The 24,094-nt window shown below is 39.9% G+C and overlaps 1 protein-coding gene across 2 annotated transcripts in view; it reads left to right on the top strand.

The window, feature by feature from the left end:
• The first annotated feature begins 75 nt into the window (after nucleotides 1-75).
• Nucleotides 76-24,094, top strand: part of eml5 (EMAP like 5) — a 45,862-nt gene continuing 21,843 nt past the window's right edge. For both annotated transcript variants that reach the window (XR_013287443.1, XM_077537884.1), the window contains exons 1-11: nucleotides 76-558; nucleotides 9,103-9,262; nucleotides 11,942-12,040; nucleotides 12,417-12,485; nucleotides 19,322-19,507; nucleotides 21,061-21,196; nucleotides 21,688-21,889; nucleotides 22,839-22,976; nucleotides 23,077-23,333; nucleotides 23,409-23,621; nucleotides 23,688-23,855. Coding sequence is in view for 1 of the 2 variants with exons in the window: in XM_077537884.1 (XP_077394010.1) it covers nucleotides 362-558; nucleotides 9,103-9,262; nucleotides 11,942-12,040; nucleotides 12,417-12,485; nucleotides 19,322-19,507; nucleotides 21,061-21,196; nucleotides 21,688-21,889; nucleotides 22,839-22,976; nucleotides 23,077-23,333; nucleotides 23,409-23,621; nucleotides 23,688-23,855 (1,825 nt within the window). In the remaining variant the exon portion in view is untranslated. The remainder of the gene's footprint in view (nucleotides 559-9,102; nucleotides 9,263-11,941; nucleotides 12,041-12,416; nucleotides 12,486-19,321; nucleotides 19,508-21,060; nucleotides 21,197-21,687; nucleotides 21,890-22,838; nucleotides 22,977-23,076; nucleotides 23,334-23,408; nucleotides 23,622-23,687; nucleotides 23,856-24,094) is intronic.

Here is a 24,094-nt window from a genome sequence, read left to right as displayed (position 1 = left end):
AGCCATGTCCGTTATAAATGGGTGGAGCTTATGGAATAACAGCGCAGCTCCATCTTTGTTGGGTTTGACAGGAGCTTTGACCTGTGTGGAAGAGGAGGACCGCGACACGGAGCTAAGCAAGTATGAGCCCGCTTGCACTCCCGCTCTCAACAACTCGGCTTCCTAAAGTGCTTTTCGAATAGCCAAAGAGTGATCCACCCAGGCTGAAGGACCTCCAAAAATGCCACAATTGTACGCTCGCCCCGGACTGGTGCCGGGGAACTGATGGGACCCGCGGCTTTAAATTAAATCCTCTTCGGTGAATGCCACTGTTTGAGATACCCTCCGTGACAGAAACCGTGAGACACGCGGAAGTGCGGACATGGCTGACAGGACTGCTCCCAACTGCCACCTGAGACTGGAGTGGGTGTACGGATACCGGGGGCACCAGTGCCGCAACAACCTCTACTACACCGCCGCCAAGGAGATCGTCTACTTCGTGGCCGGCGTGGGAGTGGTGTACAACACCCGAGAGCACAAGCAGAAATTCTACCTGGGCCACAACGATGACATCATCAGGTAGAGTGCGTTTAATAAAACTGTTGGACTCCCAATGAGGGGATGTTAAACTGCACTTCGGAACGTGCGTGTGAAAGGGTGTGAAAGGGGGTTTCCATGTGGGGTTTTTTTGCTCAAGGACACTTCAGCACAGCATCCTCCTCGATCGTCAAGCTTCCAGATTATTCCATCAGGTTTAACTGGATCCATATCCTGTTAAATAATAACAATTTTCCAGAGCTTAACTCATTCACTCCCAGCCATTTTCACAGAAGCAGTCCCGTTCGCTCCCGGCTGTTTTACTGGATTTGGACTGATTTTGCAAGGCCCACAGAATATTGTGTTCTATTGCTATAAAAGCATGGAACCTATCAAAAGAAAGATTAAAGTCTCTACTTTCATCAGGAAAAAAAAGTGCTTCTATCTGTTTCCGTTTTGCAGCAATTAGCATTAGAAGAGAGCTAAGTTTCATCAGTTTTCACAAATCTATTTAAAATTGTAAGTAATTGAGCTTTTTTTTCTACATGGCCCTGGTTGATCTCCTTTGCTCTGCTGCCACCTGCTGGCCGTTTGTGTAATAACTACCATTTCTGCAACCGTTCTTTGAGGGTTGAGAGGCTGCATCAAAGCCTTCTGTATGCTCGAGCATAAAAACAAAAACAAAAACGTATAAATACGTCTTTGGGACACTTACAACATTAAAAAACGTATTTATACGTCATTGGGAGTAAATGAGTTAAGGGAGTGTATTGGTTATGCAAGAGAAATGCATGAATTTTGGGTAATATTTTATTTTAATTGTGCAGCCGACTGATGTCTAATTTTTCCACAAATCCATATAACCAAGCATAACACTGTCAGGTATTTTAATCTTTGATAGACAGAGATTTATACATAGATGGGCAGTGACGTTCATAATCTACAGCATCTTTTCTATATGTACATCTCAATCAGGGATTAATTTGTTCCACTCTATTGTATTTTGCTAGATCCACTTTTTTCACCTGGTGTGTGTAAAGTTACCCATAGGTGGCATGCTGACGGAGTGAGATCTACCTCACAGTTCTGTGGTTGAGGGTTTGATTGGCTGCTGAGCTTCCAAGGATGTACGCCGCCTCTAGCCGAAGTTAGCATGCATAGGCTCGCCATAGCATTTTTGTGTTTTCATAAATAGGTATTATAGATGGATAAATACCATTAAAAATAACTATCATATTTAATTGTGTACTTAATGTAGGGGTGGCCAACGGTCCAAAATCTTCTTTACAATATGATCTATATGCCCCCATTGCTTTAAATACGGTATTTGGATTAATATTGCATTTGTGGAATATGAATCAAGCAGAAAAGTCTACTTGTTTTATCCGTCTCAGGAGGGCGTCCATTTTGCCTTACTGCCACTTGCTGTTGACTGAAAATGACATCACAGTACCCACCTAAGGGCTCAGGTATCATCTGTATTGGCTCACCTGTTTTCTTAGTTTGGTCATGTGACATTCACAAGCTGATGCTGCATTCAATGAGGTCGGGAAGTTGGATTTGTCCCACTCAAAGTGTTCAATTGTGTCATTTTGTTTGAGTTTTTTAAGATCTTTTGCTCCATTTTTGTCATACAGATTCTAGTTTAGTGATTTCTTGATTGAACGGGTCTCTATGTAATCAGGTTTGGGTGTGGTCTGTGAAAATGAACTCGGCTCTAAAAAAAAAAATGTGACTATAGCCACAATTAAATAATTAATTCATGATTTAGCTAGGGACTAAATTGGTTACTTGGATTATCTTTGAGGATCTTAAACGTTAAATTGAGGAAATTATGTATTATTATTATTATTATTATTATTATTATTCTTATTATTATTATTATTATTATTAATTAAATCTCTGGTGTAATAACCTTATTTATTGATTGATTGAATTTTTACTTTTCATTTTATTTTTATTATTATTATTATTATTAAGAATTCAATCTCTGGTGCAATAACCTTATTTATTGATTGATTGATTTAATTATTTTTTATTTTGTTATCTGTTCTTATTGCTGCTGGACATGTAAATTTCCCAGAGGGAGCCATCCCAAAGGGATCAATAAAGTCAAGTCAAGTCTAAGTCTAGGTCTTATGATGAGAAGATGGCAAATAATATTTCATGGTGCAGATATATTCTGATGAGGGTACATATGCTTGCAAAAATAAGTGAATTTTCAGTCATGTTGAGGTCCTCAAATGGCGGCTGATTTGTCTGAAAATAATAATAAACAGCTCTTCCAATATTCTGCTAAAAGACAAGCTGTTAGGGAGGCGGGACACCAACAAGCACTTAACCCCTCCAAATGCTCATACATAATTAATAACAACACACATTCAATCATTGCATCATTATTATTTCATACATTTACACAACTGTATATAATAATCTCAAAGGATAGTAAAAGAACTGAAATGGCCCCATGAGGAAAAAGGCTTACATTTGTCACACACCACAATTCTGTGTGTTGTCAGTGCTCATCAAACGGCACCTGTTGTTTTTTTGTAGTTTTTTTAATCAAATGAAGACAATGCCGCTGATGATGGTTGCGACTTTCCCGGCATGCCACACAACAATAACATGTGTCCAACGCTCCAGTGCTCGTGTTGACGTGCGCGCGAGTTGGCCTGGAGATAACTAGCTTTATATACTGTACTCTGTCGTTTCTCAGCTGGGCTCCTGCTCCATTATTCATTGGACTATAGCGATACCAAACGCTGCCTTGTTGCCTTGTGGGCGAAGCAAGTCTCACGGGTGTTGACCGCCTGAAACGTGTGAATTTGCAGTAGCAGGGAGGCCTGTTGGACTGGGAAAATAAAAAAAAGTTATACCAGAGTATGACAGGGCTGCTTTTATGCATCCGTGTTGCTTAGTTGCTTAATTTTTCAAAAAATGGATTTTCATTTTTTTTTTTTAATCATTCAAATTTGACAGGTTTAACAACACTCTTCTCTGTGATGCGTCATTTTACAAGACATCTTTTCACTTTACAAGGACTACTAGCAATGAGATTTTTTCTTTAATGGATCAGATTCAATAACGTCAGTATTTTTACATCCTCTTGGTTAATTGGTCAGAGCAAAACTTGGCACAGCTAAGTATGACTAGCAAAACATTCTGTATCTGTTACAACACATTTAATAAACAGTATGTGGTGGTGAGCATGATGTAATTTATTTATTAGCTAGTGTTAGAAGGTGGATTGTGTCAGGAAAATTCCCATTTAGGTACACAGATTTTTATACATGCAGCTTTTTTTTTTTTTTTTTTTTTTTTAAAGATGACCCCAGATGCAAAGTCAAGCATTTCCCCTTCAGTTATTTTGTTCATAATTGTCTCCGGATCAATGAGTTTTCTCCTGCTGGTTCTAATTCATGCTTTTACATGCACTGTAACATCTTTCCACCTAATTAACGTTTAATAGCTAGGAAAGTAGGCAGATGTTATTGGTGAGATCTTCCTGGGGTGTACCAATGCTTAATGCAGTTTCAGCACAGAAGCAAAAATAACTAAATAAATAAAGATGGCAATTACTAGAAGGTGCTTTGGAACTTGTGGATTTTGTGCAATTGCTGTAATTCAGCACAGTCCGGCCTTGCATTTGAATGAATGTGGGTAGAGAGTATAGATCTATAAACCCTACAATTCATCCTATTACTCTACTCAGCAGGTAAACCAATAAGATCAATAAACACTGACAAGCCCTTTCATTTAAAGCCATTGTACAAGCCTCCTCCATGCGATGTGGAAAGATTTCCATCGTGATGCATTCCTTTTTCATAATTTTCTCTTCCCATAATTCTGAAGTTGGCCTTGGTTTTATCTGTCCAAATAGTTTTGTTTGTTTATGTTGTGTAATGTAGCTTTCCTGTTGTTGAATGTTGCGGTAGATCATCTCAAGGTTGTAGATTCAATCACATCTTTATTGTATTCCCAATACACCGTTAAGTGTATAAAGGAAAAGTCATAAGCAAAAAAAAACAAAAAACACATCATTTATTTCTGCAAAAGATTGACTCGTATATTACAGTGCTGTATCTTGTTAACCTTAGAAAGAAGCGCTGCCAGAGTTATGGATTTTACATGTTTATGAGCCTGGAGGTTCCTTCAAATCCCATCTTCCATATGTTATGCTTGTTTGGCACACTTCCCAGGAAGAAGCACATCATCCTAATTTCCTTTACTAACTGGACACGGAATCTTGACTTCAGATTAAATCATGTCTTTGTTGAACATAGTACAGCACGAATGTGTAATTCTTTTAAATTAAAAGTTTCTTCAAATCTCCCTTTTCTATTTTTAGTTTTAAGTACCTAGTGCATGGGCAGGTGTCTCAGATGAAGTTTGGTGGTCAGCTGGATTAAAAAAAAAAAACGCCAAACCTCTGGAAAAATCCCATACACATCCCCAGAAATGGTTTAATCCTGACCTCCTTTTAAATCACATGAAGGCAAAAGCAGACAAAGCCTACCGCTGCTGGCGAATGTGACTCAGTGTTTTGCTTTCAATTGTGCTGGGAGTCACAAATTGATGGTGTTGTTGTGCCAGAGCGGATCAATAAGTGTGAATATATGTCCTGGTGGTTGATTGTGCCCATGTGTCTGTCATGCTGTAGCTCTGCTTCCTCTCCGCTCAAAATCACCTTTTCTGTGCGCATGACTTAACTACAGGAGTGTTTGTTGACGCGCCGTTTGGCAAGTGTTGCATATGTAAAGCAGCTGCATCAAACAACCGTTTTTAAACGGGAGGACCGTGGCGGCAGGCCGCGGGATAAGTCGTTGGTGGCGGTGTTTCACGACGGCTTTAGCTGAGAGAAGGTAAGCGAAACAAGAGCTTTTGTTGTCTCACGGCTCAGAGTCCCTTCTGCTTCAAGCTGTTACATGGGGAAACAGGAGGTGGGGACATGAGTAGTCTCTTGTTGGTGGGGAAAGGAATGCATTTGCATGCAATTAAGTGTTGTTTTCTTGTGAGCGTGACTTTAAAATATTTTGAAACTTAAGGTTGAACAGAAGTATGCTGGTCGGCCTCTTGTTTGTTCAGACTTTTCATTGTAAAGTAATATTTAACTCTTTGACTGCCAAAAACGGTTAATAACGATTAGAAAAATCACGATGTATGCCGCCATTAACGTTAAATGACGTCAACTACGTTTTTTTTTTTTTTTAATTCAATGAGAAGTGCAACGTCTAATTGCAGCACAGCTTGGTCAATGGGTTGTGGAATCAAAAACAGCCACTAACTATGGCCAGCAGATGGCAGCATTGTATCTCTTTTCAATGGGCTCAAGGTATATGGAATTCCAATGAAACATGACGAATCTGATGAAATAGAAAGTTTTCAAGGATGACGTGAATGATCGAAGCCTTTGTCACATTAAATCTAATTCACAGAGCGTCACTAAACTAAAAATATTAGTGTCAAAGTCACTGTTGTGGAGAAAATGTATCGTCACAAAAAGCTTGTTTTCTCATTTCTTTTTTTGTATTTTCGCTTATGTCACTCAAATGACCTATTTTCAAATGGTGATTACTAAAGAACGGAATAATGTAGAAACATACTTTTTTTTTTCTAATGAAAGAATGGAATCCAATCTTTCATGTGTACCACATTGTATATGTAGTAAAAGCACACAATATTCTGTTTGCCATGAAAAATGACTTAAAATGCTCGAAATAATGACGATATCAAATTAATTACATTTTCACTATGTGTATTTAATACGCTACATTTAAATACTTTATTAACTCCCATGATGAATCAATTGAAGACTCTACCTTTTGATATCAGTGTTAACATGACTCTAGCTGCTTATGTTAGTGATTCAGAAGTGAGACGATTGTACATCTCAAAGCTACTTTGTCGTATCATGTTAGTTTTCCCGACTCGATTTGCAAGAGAATGAAGTGAAACCGTATTTCTTGTTTCACATAACACTTCAGTTTCGGTGCTCACCTTTGTCTGATTTCGCTGCATCTCAAAGTGTTCCAATTATTTGTCTCCGTGTCTGAATGTTATTTTTAGCAGCGTTGCTCCGATTATGTAATTTGTAAAGAAGTGAGCTGAGAAACTATGCCAGGTGGGTGAGAGGTTCCACGGAGAAGTCAAGAAGAAGAGCTGGGTGATGGATCTAGTCGCATCTTCTTACATCTTATAATATAATTTGTGATTTTACTGTAAATTAGTGGAATTAAAAGCAGTAGCTCATGATGATGAGCGAGGGCAGATTATTATTATTATTATTATTATTATTATTATTATTTATTTATTTTTTTCTTGAGCTGGTTTGACTGACTAGATTGATGCTGCTCTCCCTGGACATCTGTCATCATGTCTGTTCGGGAATTCTTTGGACTTGTTCTAACAACATTCTGAAGGGCACTTGGCTTAACAGTCATTTCGATTACAATGGCGGGAGCTCTCTACCAGCGTGGAATATATAGGCCATGAGGAAGAGAGCAAGAGGATGAATTGCCCAGTGAATCTGGAACGTGACCGGCGGCTGCTAAAAGGATGGGTGGGGCGGAAGTGGGTGGTGAGCCAGCTTTATGCAGCCTGCTGTTGCTCAGCTGTAGACCAGGAGTGCTTCAAGTTGGCGGAGGGGGGAGGATTATGTAAGAGCGTTACAAACGTATGCCTGGTTACGCGAGGAAACCCCCTGGATAAAACCGGGTAGGTGAATGGGCCTGCGATTGTTCAGTATGTTGGACTGCAAAAGTCTTAAAGGGGAAATCAACCTTAAGCATTTCTCGACAATAGTATGTTATATGTGACTTCACTAGTCTAAACATGACATTCTGATTATTATTACATTTGTGGAATATGTCTTGAAGCAAAATCCAGCCATTTTTATCCATCAAAGGGGGAGGCCATTTTGCCATTTTCTGTCGACTGAAGATGACATCACAGTTGCTCACATCCCACGACCAATCACAGCTCACAGGTTTTCTGAAGCTGAGCTGTGATTGGTTGTTATCTGAGCAACTGTGATGTCATTTTCACTCGACTAGTGGCAAAATGGCCGCCTTCTGATATTGATATAAACTGCTGGATTTTGCTGCTTAACTCATATTCCACTAATGAAATATTTACCAGAATATCGTATTTAAAGTAGTGGGATTGCAAAGAACATATTATTGTCAAGGATTGTTTTGGGCGTTGACTTCTCTTTAAACCACCTCCTAGTTTTTTTTTTTCTTTTATTGACTGATGTCATTTTGAACTTTAAAATATTAAAAATATCCTTTGTTTTTGTCACATTGTTGAACAGTGGGGAATTGAGGCATAAGTTAAAGCTTTAAAAACCAATATTTCAATTAAGATCCACATTTAAATATAGGCTGATCTTCAATTTTGGATTTTATATCTGACAAAAAGAGTCAATAGTGGGGCTTCCACCCACGTGTTTTATTTTATTTTTTTATTTTATTTTTTTAATTTTCAAGAAGTGCGAAAAAGAAACTGAACAGAATCACCAGAAATTCGGGAAAAAAAAGGCCCAAAATTCACAAAAACATTTTTATGCTTGGAGGGGGTGTATTTTGAAGTGTATCAAAAAAAAAAAAAAGAAAATGCACATTTTGGTTATGGAAGCAGCTTTTGCAAATAAGCAACTATACGAGACGGGATATATGTGGCATGTTTTGACCGGGTACTACGTCACACGTACGTTTGTACTCACAGGCAGTTGATAAAGTGAGATATGTTTCGGGAGACAAAGAAACACAGTTCTTCCATCCATCCATCCATCCATCCATTTTCTTGACCGCTTATTCCTCACAAGGGTCGCGGGGGGTGCTGGCGCCTATCTCAGCTGGCTCTGGGCAGTAGGCGGGGGACACCCTGGACTGGTTGCCAACCAACCGCAGGGCGAAACACAGTTCTTTTAAAAATTAATTAAAGCAAAAAAAAAAAAATCATTAATGCAATTTTAGATCAATAATCTGTCATTTTGTGTCTTATGGTAGAGAGATGAACTTATATGCCGTCATCTCGCGGCGCAATCTCCTCTCACTATTCGCAAAAGAAGAACGGATAGAAATGAGCATAAGTCGCATGTCCGTTTCGCGCATTTTCACAAAATGCACTTTAAACATTTCGAAACATTTGGATGGAAACCAAACTAATGTCTCACCAGTCATGAACTTGACCGCACGTCACTGAGAGTATCAGCGCCCATACAGCTACCCTAATTATAATGGTGGCCTAAGAGTTTGGCACGGTGCTGTTTTAACAAATGAGACGATTCGATTCACGAGACTCAGACTGTTTCTCAGTCGCTTTGAACGTCCTGCAGGCATACATTAAATTAGGCTGTATGTGTGTATGTGTGCGTCTGTGTTAAGTCATCCATGTCACCTCGTCGGGCTGCCCCTCTCCTTCGCCGTTCAGCCCCAACACGGGTTTAATGTGTTCATCTCATCCCAGTAGTTTCCGCTGGAAGGTGAACCCGTCTCTTGCTTGCTGGCAGCGCACACACAGACAAACAACAAGCACGCTTATTAACGGGATGTTTTGTCTTCTCTTCCCCTGCTCTTTTTACAGTTTAGCCCTACATCCTGAGCGTGTGTTGGTGGCCACGGGGCAGGTGGGCAAGGAGCCGTACATCTGCGTGTGGGACTCCTACACTGTACAGACCGTGTCCATCCTCAAAGATGTGCACACGCATGGCGTAGCCTGCCTGGCGTTTGACCTTGAAGGACAGGTACAGTTTTTAAGATGTTCTCAACCAGGCTTGCTACGGCTGTCCATTTTCATAAACTGCTTGTTTTAGACGTATGATTGTAGATGGAAATTGGAAACTATTACAGATGACTTTGACTTCCATCCATCCAGTGGTGCCCAAGTCCGGTCCTTGAGAGCCCCTATCCAGCCTGTTTACCACGTCTCCCTCCTTCAGGGCAGCTGAATCTAATGATTAACTCGTCAGCAAGCTTTGCAGAAGCCTGATAATGATCCTGATCATGAATCAGGTGTGTTAGTGGAGAGAAACATGGAAAACAGGCTGGATAGGGGCTCTTGAGGACCAAACTTGGGCCACACTCTTCTAAACTGCGTTATTGTTACTAAGTTGCGGGTAAGCTAGAGCATATCCAAGCTAACTTTGTCATTTGTAGCGCACATATAGGCAAACAATCATTCACACTCGAACTATTGAGAAACAGGTTCTTCCCGATTGCTGTTTATCAACTAGTGAATGGCATTTATTTCGTACTTCGTGTCCGTATAGTGATTAAAAATAAGGGGGATTGATGTTATTGTACTACGTTACCGGTTCTGTCATTGTTTTCCAGAATAAAAACAGATGTTTGCAAATGTCTTATTTTGATTATTATACTGAAATCGGAGGATTTGGACATTTTTAAATAAAAACAATGTTTCCAAACGATTACTTGATTGTTAAAATAGTTGTAGATTAATTTGATAATCGATTAATTTTGACAGCTCTGATGCACTACTCTGCAAATCAAATTTAAGCTGGAAAATTCTATTAAACTTCTTCTGATGTTTGTCTCTGTGACGGACTACTTATTTTCCTACTTAAAAAAATAAATAAATAAATAAATAAAAATAACAATCACAATCCCTGATTGTTTCAATCAACTTTTTGAATTGAGTAGGTGCCAAATGATTTAACCTTGGCAGAGGTGTGTGTGCTTTTGTTTTTCTGCTGCGGTTTGTTTTCGGTGTGCAAAAAGGCTGAGTACAGATGAGCTTAGTTGGAACTGCAGAGGACAATCAGAACTCATTTTAAATGACAGTGATTACTACAGCAGTTTTGTCTGGAAAGCTGCACTCCAGCATGTTACAATTATGAGACAATGACAAGCGTAATGATGTAGTTAAACGTACCCTTGTGCCTGAGGGTTTTTTTTGTTGTTTTTTTTTGTTTTTGTCAAACCCCAAATGATAAACTTTGCCATAACACTGACGTATATTTAACTGCCAATGTATTCGTGTTGTTTGCGGTTGTGGATACAGAGACCACACTAGTCCATTATTTATACAACTAAAAACTTTAACATTTAATTAATTGATGAAGTTTAACCGCCTTAAAATATTGTATAAAGCCCATCAGGAAATTTTACCAGTCAATGTACAAACCAAATTTATAAGGGAAAGTGAGTACAAATTAAGAGGACCAAACATTTTTTCGAAACCTAAATATAGAACAAAACAAAAATAATGATGGATTTCAACTCAAGGTGTCTGTGGAACAATCTGGATTGTAAAACAAAATCTTCTCAGTCTGTTTGTATTTAAAAAAAATATATATAAAATCACAATTACTGCAAAATTATATATAGCACAAGGACATTCCCTGAAAGCGTCTTGACCGCTCACTGTCATTCATTTTGTGTTTATTTTATTTTTTTGTGTTGATCAAGGGCAGACAACAGTTTTACATCTTTCTGTCACCTTTCATTTCTTTTACTTTAAAGAGTGAAATACAAATTAGAATTGAATTGAATTGAATATGGTATTTTACACTTCCTAAATGTTGGTCGTATGGTGGAACCATTTTATGATTTTTGTCTTTGCATGTCTCTCCTGCAAGCGCTTGTCGTAAAGTTATACCTCCTGCATTTTCCCGTGAGAAATCACCCCATGTTCTTTTCCTGCATCGCTAACTAGCTGTGGATTTAGATTGAAAGTGACAGTATTTAAAGCAGGAGGAACCTACGTTGCTTCCCAGTGAGGTACTTTTATTCATCACTCATATTCAAACGAAGTCAAGACACTCCCGAGGGATCCCTGGTGCGATTAGCCAGTCCAAATATAAAAGCAATTAAAAAATGTGCACACACGTTTCTCGGTGTGTTGCTAACCAGAGGAAACGTGAAATGGTTGTTGTGATATTTCTGGACCCACCAGCAAAACTAAGTCATTCCCCTCAAGCGTTGCTGAAAAATAGGAATTTACCTTTTTTTTTTTCCCTAATTGTGGGCATACATTTGCTTAAATGCCCCAATGCTGCTCGGCATTAAACGGCGCACGTTTCGGGAGTCATCCGTAGACTGATTTCTAGTCTGTGGATCAAAGAGGACATCCCCTGCCATTGCAAAGCAGACAGCAGAGCGAAGCCGCAATTTCCATAAGAGCGACGATGTTCACTTCTGCTCGGCTGCTCCTGCCTACTCATTCACTCACTCAGTCAGCTATAGGTGGCTCCTCCAGCAAAAAAAACACTCCAATGAGCTCACTGGAAGCGCCAGGGGCTGGACAACTGTTCTGCTCTCCTCTGTAGCCATTATTACTACTATTATTATTATTAGCCTTTTCATTGTGGCCTGCCATGCCACAGCGGAGGTAGCGGAGCAGCTTTTGCTTGTAATTTGGATAACAGAATGTTATTTTATGTGATGTGCGTTTCTGTCCGCAGTGCTTGGTGTCCGTGGGTTTGGACTCTAAAAACACAATCTGCGTGTGGGACTGGAGGAGAGGGAAGGTTCTGGCAGCAGCACCGGGCCATACAGACAGGGTAAATAAATATACAGATAAATTAAATTCTTTCCACCCTTTGACCACTCTCATTTGCAAAATTGATGACTTGTCCATTGAGGATAAATAAACTCGAACGTGAGCTTTGCAGCTCTTACTTTGGACACCACACAGCTAATCAAAAATGATTTTTTTTTTCAAATGATGATATGATCATGATGACACAGGCAGCTGTTGTTTTCTAATACAACCCACATGCTGTAACACACTCCAATCAGAGTCTCCTTTCATTTATCGGCCACAAATCTGACAAGCATGAGCATAACTCGAAAATAGGTGCTTCAAGAATCAGCTCTCAACAGAAGTATCATGTTGAGTGCACATCTCTGATCTATCTGTTTCCTTCTTCCCTGCAGATATTTGACATATCGTGGGATTTGTACCAGCCCAACAAGCTCGTAAGCTGTGGCGTCAAACACATCAAGGTACAGATGCTGCGTGGGCCTTTCATATTTTTGCTTTTGACACATCACAGTGCAAGTTTAATTTGTGTAGTATCTTCATACCGATGTAGATTGGGAGTGCACACTCAATTTAATTTCTGATATGAGGCTTTGACATACAAGCACTGCAGTCAATGACTCACATTAAGTTCACTCACATTTGCAGCAATCTCTACTGCAGAGAGGAAGGAATGTTGTCTTTGTATGATGAGCTATGAATCTGCTCCTTGAGATTTTCGCAGCTCTCTACAGTTCAAGCTGCAGCTGCTCTAGCATCTTTTGTTTTTTTGTTTTTTTTGGCTTGCCTCTATCGCATCTCTTTCACATTTTACATAAAGAAAATCACAAGTTTATCTACGGTGTCACTGCCAAACTTTCTTTTTGGGATTTGGAGCAGTATTGCCTTTGGTGGAAATAACAAGGTGCTGGAAGAAGTCCCAAAACATGAGGAAAACAGTGAATCATGTTTATGTAGGAACTCTGCCTAGAAGGGACTTGATCATATCAGGAAAATATGACCCATTTATTCCAAACAAGGACCCTGACAAATAACCCTAATAAAGTCAATAAAAACGGTTTAAACTCTAATATTGGATATTTTGAATTAGACCAATCTTGTTTTGTTTTTTTTTGGCTGATATCAGATTGGAGTACCAAACCCCTCTCTCCAAACGCACCGATATAAATATGCAAATTAGTATGAACATCTTACCGCTGGGAATAATCACTCTGCATGATCAGATAATCAGATTATCAAGATATGAGTCACCAATGAAAAAAAGAGGAACTTCACAAAATGTGAGCTGGATACGCTTTGAGGCCCAAAACACTTTGTAACGATAACGGCAATATCGTGATATCGCGATATTAAAACTACCACAATATGTCATCGTCGTCATGTCACGATATTAAAAGCAGCACATCAGGTTGAGTTCCATTTGTGCAGTTCTAGCACCCTCTGGTGGCTAGTTTTATTTTAGTGCAGTTTAATTTTCACAAGACACGTTTTGGCCCTTTTATGTTTAAAATCCACATTAAGGGTCAGATGAAGGGGCACGTAATATGCTTGTGAGCCGAGTCAATATGTGGAGGAACTCAATGTGTACGTGTATTAGCAAGTAAGTGCCTCGATATTAACTCATTCACTCCCAGCGATTTTTCACACCTGGCTGGATTTTGACTGATTTTGCAAGCCCCGCGGAATATTGTGTTCTATTGCTATAAAAACATGGAACCTACCAAAATAAAGATTAAAGTGTCTTCTTTCATCAGGTAAAAAAATTCCGTTTTGCAGCAATTAGCATTAGAATATATCTAAGTTTCATCATTATTCACAAATCGATTTAGAATTGTGAGTAATTGAGCTTTTTTTCCCTGGTTGATCTCCTTTGCTCTGCTGCCACCTGCTGGCCGTTTGTGTAATAACTACCATTTCTTCAACCGTTCTTTGCAGTTGAGATGCTGCACCAAAGCCTTCTGTATGCTCTAGAATGAAAACAACAACAACAAACGTATATATACGTCCTTTGGGACACTGGAAACATCTAAAATAGAACAACAACAAATGAGTTAAGTGTTATTAGAGATTGTAGGTTGTTTATATGCAATGCTCTAATGTACGAAAGCACAATATTGTTTTTTTTTTGTATGAGTTCATTTTTTTACAATCTTATGACCCTTTTTTGTATTGCCGACCTCCCCACAATATCGTGATATCGTACAGTAGCTCCTAATAGTGCGCTGAGGTAAATTGGTGGCCAGCGGTCAGTGCTCTGCCCTCCCAAATCAGCAACATGGTGGCGGTGTGGGTTCCATCCCATTGTTTGGTGCCGTAATAGTAAAAATTCCCCTGCCACTCGTCGACCAAAAAAAGATTTTTGGTGGCATGTTTGCCCCGAGCATCTACTGTGCTTCGCACGCCACTGCACCCACCACTGCCCAGCATCATCTCTACGACTCGCCAACGGCTCTAAAGCAAAAAAAAAAAAAAAAAAAAAACATGCGCCAGCCAAGTAGTTTCCAAGTAGAAGCAGTGCACATTCCCACAGTAATTTCACTCGCCATGTTTTTGTGCGTATTCACCTTTGTACACGACTCTTTAAAAGTATTTGACTTTTTAGTAGAAAAAGAGGCAGCTCAAATACTAATCTGTATTATTTATCTGGCATTGACATGACAGTTTCTGCCATTCTGCTAAGTTTCCACTGCATCAAATAAACGTGTTGCATTTAGCCGACTGCTAAGTAAACAACGTCCCTGATCTCAATCTCATCTGTTGTATCTGCTCTGAACTCTTCCTACTACTGCCCTGGCACAGAAACCTCCGCCGGCCAACCCCCCACCCGCCTCTCCACAATACCCGCTTAGTCCTCTCCCTCCTCCCTCCACACTGGTTTCCCAATGGCAGGGCAATCCAGCAATTGTCCCATATAATTCCCCAGCCCAGCCTTTACCCTGCAGACCATGTGACATCTGCTCCCTGGCCCTGCGTTTGCTCAGTGATTATAGCACTCAGAGCATCCAGGAGATTTACTGGCAGTAATCCACTCACTCGCGGGCTGAGGGAAACACAACTTCTGTGACGACGACCAAGGCTGTGGACAACTTACTCCCCCTTTGTTTTCATTTTTTTATTTATTTTTATTTTATTTTTTTTTAACCTATGGTTAAGTTCCTTTCAAGCATTTCTATAATCAATTTTTCCACTTCTCCATTTGTTCTTTTGATGTACATTCTTTTTAGTAAACTACTTTCTAATTCTTTATTTTGCTTTTAAATGTCTTAAATTGTTTGCCTAAAAATATTGTATTTTTCCTTCAAATGGTGATTTTAAGGGAGCTATTTTGCCAAGATGGCTCAGTTTTCACTCAAAAACTGTATGCATTTTTATTTTATTTTACCAGGATAATGAAACTAGCTTGTATTTTCAATTTGATCCATTTTAGCAAATAACTATTCTGCAAATTCCTCTATTTGCAATATGGACATGTCCCACACTCTCCCTCCTCCTTGTCTTGGAGGGAGTCAGTAGAAGAACTGGACATAATTTGTCCATTCAAAATCATTGTACATCACTTATAATTAGTGCTGTCAAATTTAAAGCGTTAACTAATTAATTAATCACAAAAAAATTATCGCATTAATCATTGTATTACCACAGATTAATCACACTATTAATTTTGACCGCAGATGATCCTTTTTAGCGGACAGTGGATGGTTACATTAAAGGTAGCTGTTGAAGTTTGCGCAATAAACATAACTACATGCATTAAAGTAAAGCATTTAATAAATGTTTACATATGCCATAGGTCATTTTTTTCCCATTTTAAATTATGCAAATAAGTAATTGATTAGGAAAAAGCAGGATGAGCGTGTGCAGTGGATATAAATTTTTGAAGACATCCTCATAACATTAAATGTCGAAAAAATTAACACATAACAGGTGCGCTTCAAATTTAGCGGGCAAAATATGTTGGAGGAAAAAAAAAAGCCTTTTTAAGTCAGCGATTACTCATGATTAATCAAAATTCTAAGATGTGATTAATCCGATTAAAAAATTTAATCGTTTGACAACTCGACTTATAATGTCCAAAAATGGCAGTTATTTGGCACTAAAATTTATGTGGACATCTCCACTTATGCCCATTTCACCCCCTGAAAATATCGCCAATGATAAGCCTCTCCATGACTCACTTGATAATGAAGAAGTGAGCAGCTTACCTTCAGCTTCTCTCCTCATGCCAGATTTTTTTTTCTTTGCTAATAATATTAAATGAGATTTTATATAGCGAGTGTCAAAAAACGGAAAAAGCTCCATTTGGAGGACCGGAATTGTGCACTGAACGCACCCACAAATCGTAACGCCCATAAATAAATAGGAATGAGCTTGATTCAATATATTGAATCCCATTTGATTGTGCTGGTATACCTAATGAAGTGGCTCTGAAGTCATCATGAATGATACAAGACTGTTGTGTGATACAGCTCAGTAATGTAATGAGAATGCAGGTTGGCCTAGGAAAATGGACACAACCAATTACAGTGTTATATTGAACAAGCCATTTAGATTACATTAATAGAAAACTGCTTACAAAGCAATCAAAATACTATAGTCTTGGAAATTAAGTGTTTTCATAGCAATGATGTGAATTGCCACAGGATTGAGCTTGACTCAATGCGGATGGACAAGAACTGTGAGAAAAGTACCTTCCAGCTACGCTCATCCACTTTTTCAGAGTGCTCTTTGCTGACCCTTGCTAGCGTAGCAGTTAACACTCTGACATCGCTCAGGGTTACTGTAGTGTGACAGAGAAAGGAGGGGTTGCTGATGAGGTACATTCCCCATTCCACAGTAATTGCAGTAAGAAGGTTGTGTAGATTGTATAGCGGACATTGTAGTCTAATGTTGCCATGGATTTATTGTCTGATTGCCTGCAACACTGCATTTTCAATATTGAGCTTTAAAAATGAGATTCAAGATCATGAATATTCAAACCCTGTTTAGGATTGTGGCAAACATTAGTGCCTAACCCATCGGATTTAACCAAAAATCAATGGGTGATTTGTGAATTAACTCATTCACTGCCATTGACGGTTATAGACGTCAACGTCCCTTTTTAACTGGGCTGCCAGTGAAGGAGTTGCATGTGACTCAATCCCACAACAGCTGCATGAAAGTCGCTATGTGAACCACTCCACTTCCGGCTGCAGGAGTTCAAGATCACGAAAATCAATTTTACTTAAGACATTGATAAGAACTCTAAAATATTTATTTTCCCCTTAGTTTCTGTGAAAGGAATTCTGAATGGTAAAGCATACCAAGAGATTTTTTCCCCCCACTCATTTCCACCTTTCCACAATTGCCCCACTGAGTTTTCTACTGCTGCCGCTGGCCTCATCGTAACCCCCTCTGGCTTCTCGTCTGCTCTCAGCAATTCAAACGGCAAAGGGATTAGCTGGTGCCCAAGTCTCGCTGCCTTATCAGTTGTGGGCAGGGAGGGCTGTGCAGTCACGCTGCATCCATCCCTGCAGCCTCTGTCGCATGCTGGGGTACAATATAGCCCCATCCCACCTACTTCAAAATCACCACCTTGGACATCTCAACATAGTCCCACATAAAGTACCATCCCAGATTGCTTGTGATGTGTGCGATTTAACTTTCATTCTCAACCTCATGCAAAAGCTTACGGCGAATCATCTCTCATTGTTCAGCTGAGAATTTAGGAAGGTCCTTATTGGTAGCTTTTAAAAGGGAAGTCAACCTTAACATTTCTTGACAATATGTTGTATGTGACCTCACTAGTCTAAACATGACATTCTGATTAATATTACATTTGTAGAATATGAGTTATGAAGCAAAATTCAACCGTTTCTATCCATCTCAGGGGGCGGCCATTTTGCCACTTGCTGTCGATTGAAGGTGACATCACAGTTGCTCAGGGCTCAGGCAATGATCAATCACAGCTCACCTGTGGGAATAAATTTGCCAACTCTGCAAACTAGCAACTATTTTCCAGCCATTTAATCTAACTTGAGCAAAACAATATAAAGCTTGTTCTTGTTTAAAGTCAACCCCACAAAAAAATCTTGACAATATGTTCTTTGTAGTCTGGTTAATATTGTGTTAGTGGAAAATAAGCTAAGCAGTAAAATCCAGCAGTTTTTATCAACATCAAAAGGTGGCCATTTTGCCACTTATTGTCGACTGAAGATGACATCACAGTTGCTCAGACAACGACCAATCACAGCTCACCTGTTTTCTAGAGCTAAGCTGTGATTGGTTGTTACCTGAGAAACTCTGATGTCATCTTCACTCAAGCAAGTGGCAAAATGGCCGCCCCCTGAGATGGATAAAAACAGCTGGATTTTGCTGCTTGTACTGCAGTAACGCAATATTAACCAGAATACCGTATTTAGACTAGCGGGGCTGCATAGAACATATTGTTGTCAAGAATTTTTTTTGGGCTGACTTCGCCTTTTGTGAATTAATCAATTAGGTATGAGGCAAACGATTCTTTTAACAAACAGGTTCTCACAGATGCACAATTTGTTGTCATCTTGGCAGAAAAGTGGACGCTGTTACAGTTGCGAAGGGTGCGATGACAATTTTGTCCATATTAATTTCCTTTATAGATTCAAGCACTAAATGTCTTACTTTGTACTTTAGTCCATATTTTTGATAACCTTGCTCATGATCCCTGACTGAGAATCAATGCCCCTTGTTAACCCACAACGTGTTTATCAGTCTAGAGGCAAGTTGTAATCTCTGCTATGTCAGGATGTTTTTGTCAAGTACATTTGTCACCCCGTTAAGCCTCGCGAGACTATTAATAAAATGACACATTGATCAATATTATTATCATTTTCCTTCTGCCTGTGAGGGATGAGCGCGTCTCGGTTTTCACGTGCCGACAGTCGTGTCTCGGCATTTGAGAAGCTCATTGCGATCTTATCTCTATGCAGACAGGGCGCCTCCCTTTTGCTCTCACCTCCTCGCTTTGATGGATTTAGCCCTCAGTCGAGGCTTTGCCCATGCATCCCAATGACCTTGCTTATAAATAATGAGCGTGCTGGTGTCTGAGAGCGCGCCCGTGTCTGTGCATGTTGATCAGATGGTTACAGCGCCAACTCACGCGCGCGTGTGTTATCTTTCAATGTAGTCGATATCTGTGTGCATGTGTGTGGGATTATTTGTGATTTTTCCGATTACCGTTGTATCCAAACACTCCGTTATTGTCCACTTGCTGTGTCACAACAGGATTACGCAGGGATTATTAGCCACCATCACCACCTTTCACTCTTGTGTCTGTGTTGTGCAGTTCTGGAGCTTATGCGGTAATGCTGTCACGCCCAAACGGGGAGTTTTCGGCAAGACGGGGGATCTCCAAACCATCCTCTGCCTGGCTTGCGCCAAGGATGAGGTCACGTATTCCGGTGCCTTGAACGGCGACATCTATGTGTGGAAAGGGATCAACCTGATGAGGACTGTGCAAGGGGCTCATGGGGTACGTTTAAAGGAAAGATTTTGCCAGGATGGCCCATTTTTCATTCAAAAATTGGTCTTTGTGTATTTTATGTTTTTTATTGATATTTAATTTTATCAATCTATTTTGGAGAAATCAATGAACTCTTGTAATGCCCGTTTCTGCTCTGCGATGTGGACGCGCTTTCATCTTTCCCACTCATATCTTGGTAGGAGTCAGCGGAGGAACTGAACACAATTTGCCCACTCAAAATCATTGTATGTACATCGCTTATAATATAATATTAAAAAAACTGTGATCAATCGGAACCAAAATTTATGTGATCTCTACTCGTGCCCACTTCAATCTCTAAAAATAAAAAATTGCGGAAATTCATTCTGTCTGCTGTAGTAGCTGTAAATGGTAGACCTGGTAGCTGAAAGTAGTCACAAAAAAAGCCCTTATTAAAGGGTTACTTGACTCATTGAATAATTTTCAGCAGTGAAAGTTAATATTTTGTCCAGAATGAATTTGATAACGTCATTATTTTTCATGTACATTTAATACTTTAAAAAGTAATTTTTCTACTTGCTGTCGACTCATGATGACATCACCTGTGCTGAGGAAGTAGGTAACAGCCAATCACGGCTCACCTGTTTTCTGGTTTTAGTCAGTAAAGCCATGATTCGTCGTTACCTACTTCCTCAGCACAGGTGATGTCGTCATCATCAGTCGACAGCATGTAGAAAATTACTTTTTAAAGGTATTATTATTTTCTTCCATCCATCCATTTTCGACCAGAAACTATTAACAAATTTTTATTGCTTGTCAATCTGATGACCATCAGTTGCGTAATTGCTTTAGCTAATGCTAAATGCTACCTCGGCGTTAGGTCTGACCGGCGACTGCAGCATTAGTCCCGGTCCCGGTTCAAAGCGAGACGTGACGAGCTTGCTGATTAGCTAATTGTTTGAAACACCTGGCTTGGCTGTGGGAGACATGGAAAACAGGCTGGATAGGGGTGTTTGAGAACGACTGCTGTAAGGTATCCAGATACATACAGGCGGAAATATAATTGGACAGAAAGTTTTAAAATTCTCATAGGCCTAGTTAAGCAGTGCAACCAAGAGAAACTCTATGAAATTAAGACACTGTTGGGAATATATTAATACAATTTCATGGACCAAATATTAGAATTTAGGTCAGGGCCTCTGGCCATCAGAAAAGGACCACCACTGGCAACCAGCATAGGTAGAGAATCCACATGCTTGCTTGATTCTGCTCAATAGAGAAGGATCAGTCTTTTGCTACACAGGATTAAATTATATCTATGGGATCAACAGCTTTGTTAGGGAATTGGGGGAGGGGATAATAAGTACTGTACATTCAGAGTCCTGATTTTTGTACCACCAAATATTTTACTGGGGCTTCAACAACATACTTTGCAGCGAGAATAAGTAAATAATAGTAACTCTTGCTCATCCATGTTGAGGCCATAGTAGCAGGTGTGTAGCTGTGAATCTCTTGTTAAACAGTTGCCTTTGCTTCTGTCATAGCTCGTTTATCGCACACTAACAGCCTGTCATTTCCTCCAGTCAGGGATTTTCAGCATGAACGCTTGCGAAGAGGGTTTTGCCACCGGGGGCCGAGATGGTTGCGTCCGCCTGTGGGATCTCAACTTCAAACCAATTACTGTCATTGATCTCAGGGAAACAGACCAAGGATATAAAGGTGATGTCAAAATGCCTCCACTCAGTAAAGGTTGCAGGGCCAATTAAGCTCACCTCATCAAGTAGCATATCTACACCATGCTGCTGAAGCCATTCTTTTCTGTTCTCCCTACTAATACTCCCTTTCTTCTTTCTTCCATTTCCTTTATTTCTTGTATCTTGGACCTAACAGTAGCTAGAAGCGAAAATAGCAGAGGTGGGTAATGCGTTATAAGGGCAGATTTAACAGCCGTGCCAGTCTGTTTGTAGCCGTCCCCATATTGTTCTCTTGTGGTTAGTGAATCAGTTTTACAGCATTTTTTTAGACGTCATGGTCGTAAATAAAGTACAGCATATGCTCCCTTCATCCACATCAGTCGGCAACATGCTTTCATGTATTTCTGTTAAACCTCCGCCTTAGTTTTTGACACCCGACTGTTTTCATCGTCCATGTTCTGTCCCATAATTTGAACTGTACTGTGTTGATATTTTCCCGCGTGTGTGTACGGATAGGGCTGTCTGTGCGTAGTGTTTGCTGGCGGGGAGACCACATCCTGGTGGGCACTCAAGACAGTGAGATCTTCGAGGTGGTGGTCCACGACCGCAACAAGCCTTTCCTTATCATGCAGGGTCACTGTGAGGGCGAGTTGTGGGCGCTGGCCGTGCACCCCACCAAGCCTCTTGCTATGACGGGAAGTGACGACCGCTCAGTCAGGTGAGAGTCGAGAGAAGTTATTGCAATATTGTATTCATATTTCAGTATCAAAACACAAGAGATGTGGCGATATTTGGCATTTTGACAAATATCTGCGTCGGCCTTTTTACGAATCAGAAGGCCGAAAAAGTTGGTATCTCACCGAGCGGTGAATGCTTGTGAACGTAGCAAATTTAGGGTTTTTATCAGGATTTGTTGCAAAGACATTTTGAACATATTACATTTATGAATCTCTGTGAAGATCTTTTGAAACCTGAACCCTGACGAAAACCCCAAATTAGCTCCATTAGCGTCCATTTGTCGCTCAGTGAGATACGGGGAAGTCTTCATTTATGGATTCATTTAAATTTCCACTTTATAAAAGAAAAATATGTAATTTTTTTAAATAAATGCAATTTTTATTATTTTTACACAAAGTTGTCAATTCTTGTTTGAAATTAAAAGAAAAAGTAATTTTTAAAAATTGTGACGCTAATATTTTGATTTTTACTGCAAATGGATATCAGCTTTAAATATCGGTTATCAGCCTCCTTGACTACTAAGTATCGGTATCGGCCTTGAAAAAAACCATATCGGTCTATCAGTACAAAATACCTCCAGTGTTTGAGAATGTCTGCTAATGTAAAGCTTTACATGTGAGATGTTTACTCATGCAAAAACAAGCTCAAATTTGATTGCTGCCAAACGGACAAAATTGCAGTGCAGTTCTGTGAGGACTGCAATACATGCAAATATGGAGATGGTTTGAAAATATAGCTGTTCAACACAGCTATGATATAGTCAAACTGGTAAAAGAAGGTACTGGGTCTTTATTTGAACAAAGTTAAGCCACACTTTTGTTCGGCACGCGTACGCTTCATGCACAAAGTACGTGCATCGAACATTCACAAGAAGGGGTCATGCCATATCAACTTTGAATTTTTTTTTTGTTTGTTTGCTTTTCAACAAGGATATGGAGCCTTATCGATCATGCGCTGATAGCCCGCTGTAACATGGAGGAGCCGATCCGCTGTGCAGCTGTCAGCACTGATGGTATTCATTTGGCCCTGGGAATGAAGGATGGCTCATTCACCGTTCTCAGAGTCAGGCAAGTACACAATTCAATGGAAGACTACACGTTTTTATGTCTTACCATTTTGGGCTTTATTGAAGAGCCTTTTTTTTTTCTTTTTCTTTTTCGCCTCCAGAGATATGACAGAAGTGGTCCATATCAAGGACAGGAAGGAGGCTATCCATGAGCTGAAGTATTCCCCCGATGGAGCCCATTTGGCTGTCGGCTCCAATGACAACTCGGTGGACATTTATGGTGTTGTGCAGAGGTACAAGAAAGTAGGAGAGTGCATCGGCTCCAACAGCTTCATCACGCACATGGACTGGTCTACGGACAGCAAGTTGCTGCAGACGAACGATGGCAACGGCAGGAGGCTCTTTTATAGGATGCCAAGTACGTCTCAATTTACTAGGATTTTTTTTTTTTCAAGCGACTTGGTATGATTTAAGAAGTATGTCTTTTATTCAGGTGGCAAGGAGGTGACCAACAGGGAGGAGCTGAAGCTGGTGCAGTGGGCATCATGGACGTGCGTGTTGGGCCCTGAGGTTAATGGCATATGGCCCAAATATTCTGCGATCAATGATGTTAACTCCGTGGATGCCAATTTCAACAATCAAGTCTTAGTAACGGCCGATGACTACGGATTAGTCAAACTTCTACGATATCCGTGTATAAAAAAAGGTAAAGAAAACAGCAGTAATTCTTGATGTCGTGATGAATTCATCTTATTATTTCTCTTCATTTTAGGTGCAAAATTTAAAAAATATTTAGGTCACTCAGCCCATATTACCAATGTGAGATGGTCACATGACTACCAGTGGGTTATCACCATTGGTGGAGCGGATCACTCGGTGTTCCAGTGGAAATTTGTTCCGGAGAGAAAGTCAAAAGAAGCTCTGCATATTGCACCACAAGGTGAGAGGAAGTTAGAGTGGGAGCAAATAGACTCTTTGTATAGTAAAATGTACTCTACAATATTTACTGTGCAGTTAGACCAAGTTGCTACAGTGGTAAATGTATCTACATTGTTTATTTGAACCGCAATTGTGTTGTGCCTGCGTCTTTTCAACTGTATTGCTCCCACCAGTCTTCTGGGCTTAATGTGTTAAACTGTCATACTAAATTGTTCCCCATTCCATAACATTTAAACACAT

The sequence above is a fragment of the Festucalex cinctus genome, chromosome 12 (genome assembly GCF_051991245.1).
Source record: "Festucalex cinctus isolate MCC-2025b chromosome 12, RoL_Fcin_1.0, whole genome shotgun sequence".
Classification (NCBI taxonomy): Eukaryota; Metazoa; Chordata; class Actinopteri; order Syngnathiformes; family Syngnathidae; genus Festucalex; species Festucalex cinctus.
Note: the sequence above shows the minus strand (reverse complement) of the source record. Positions and strands in the feature narration are given on the sequence as shown.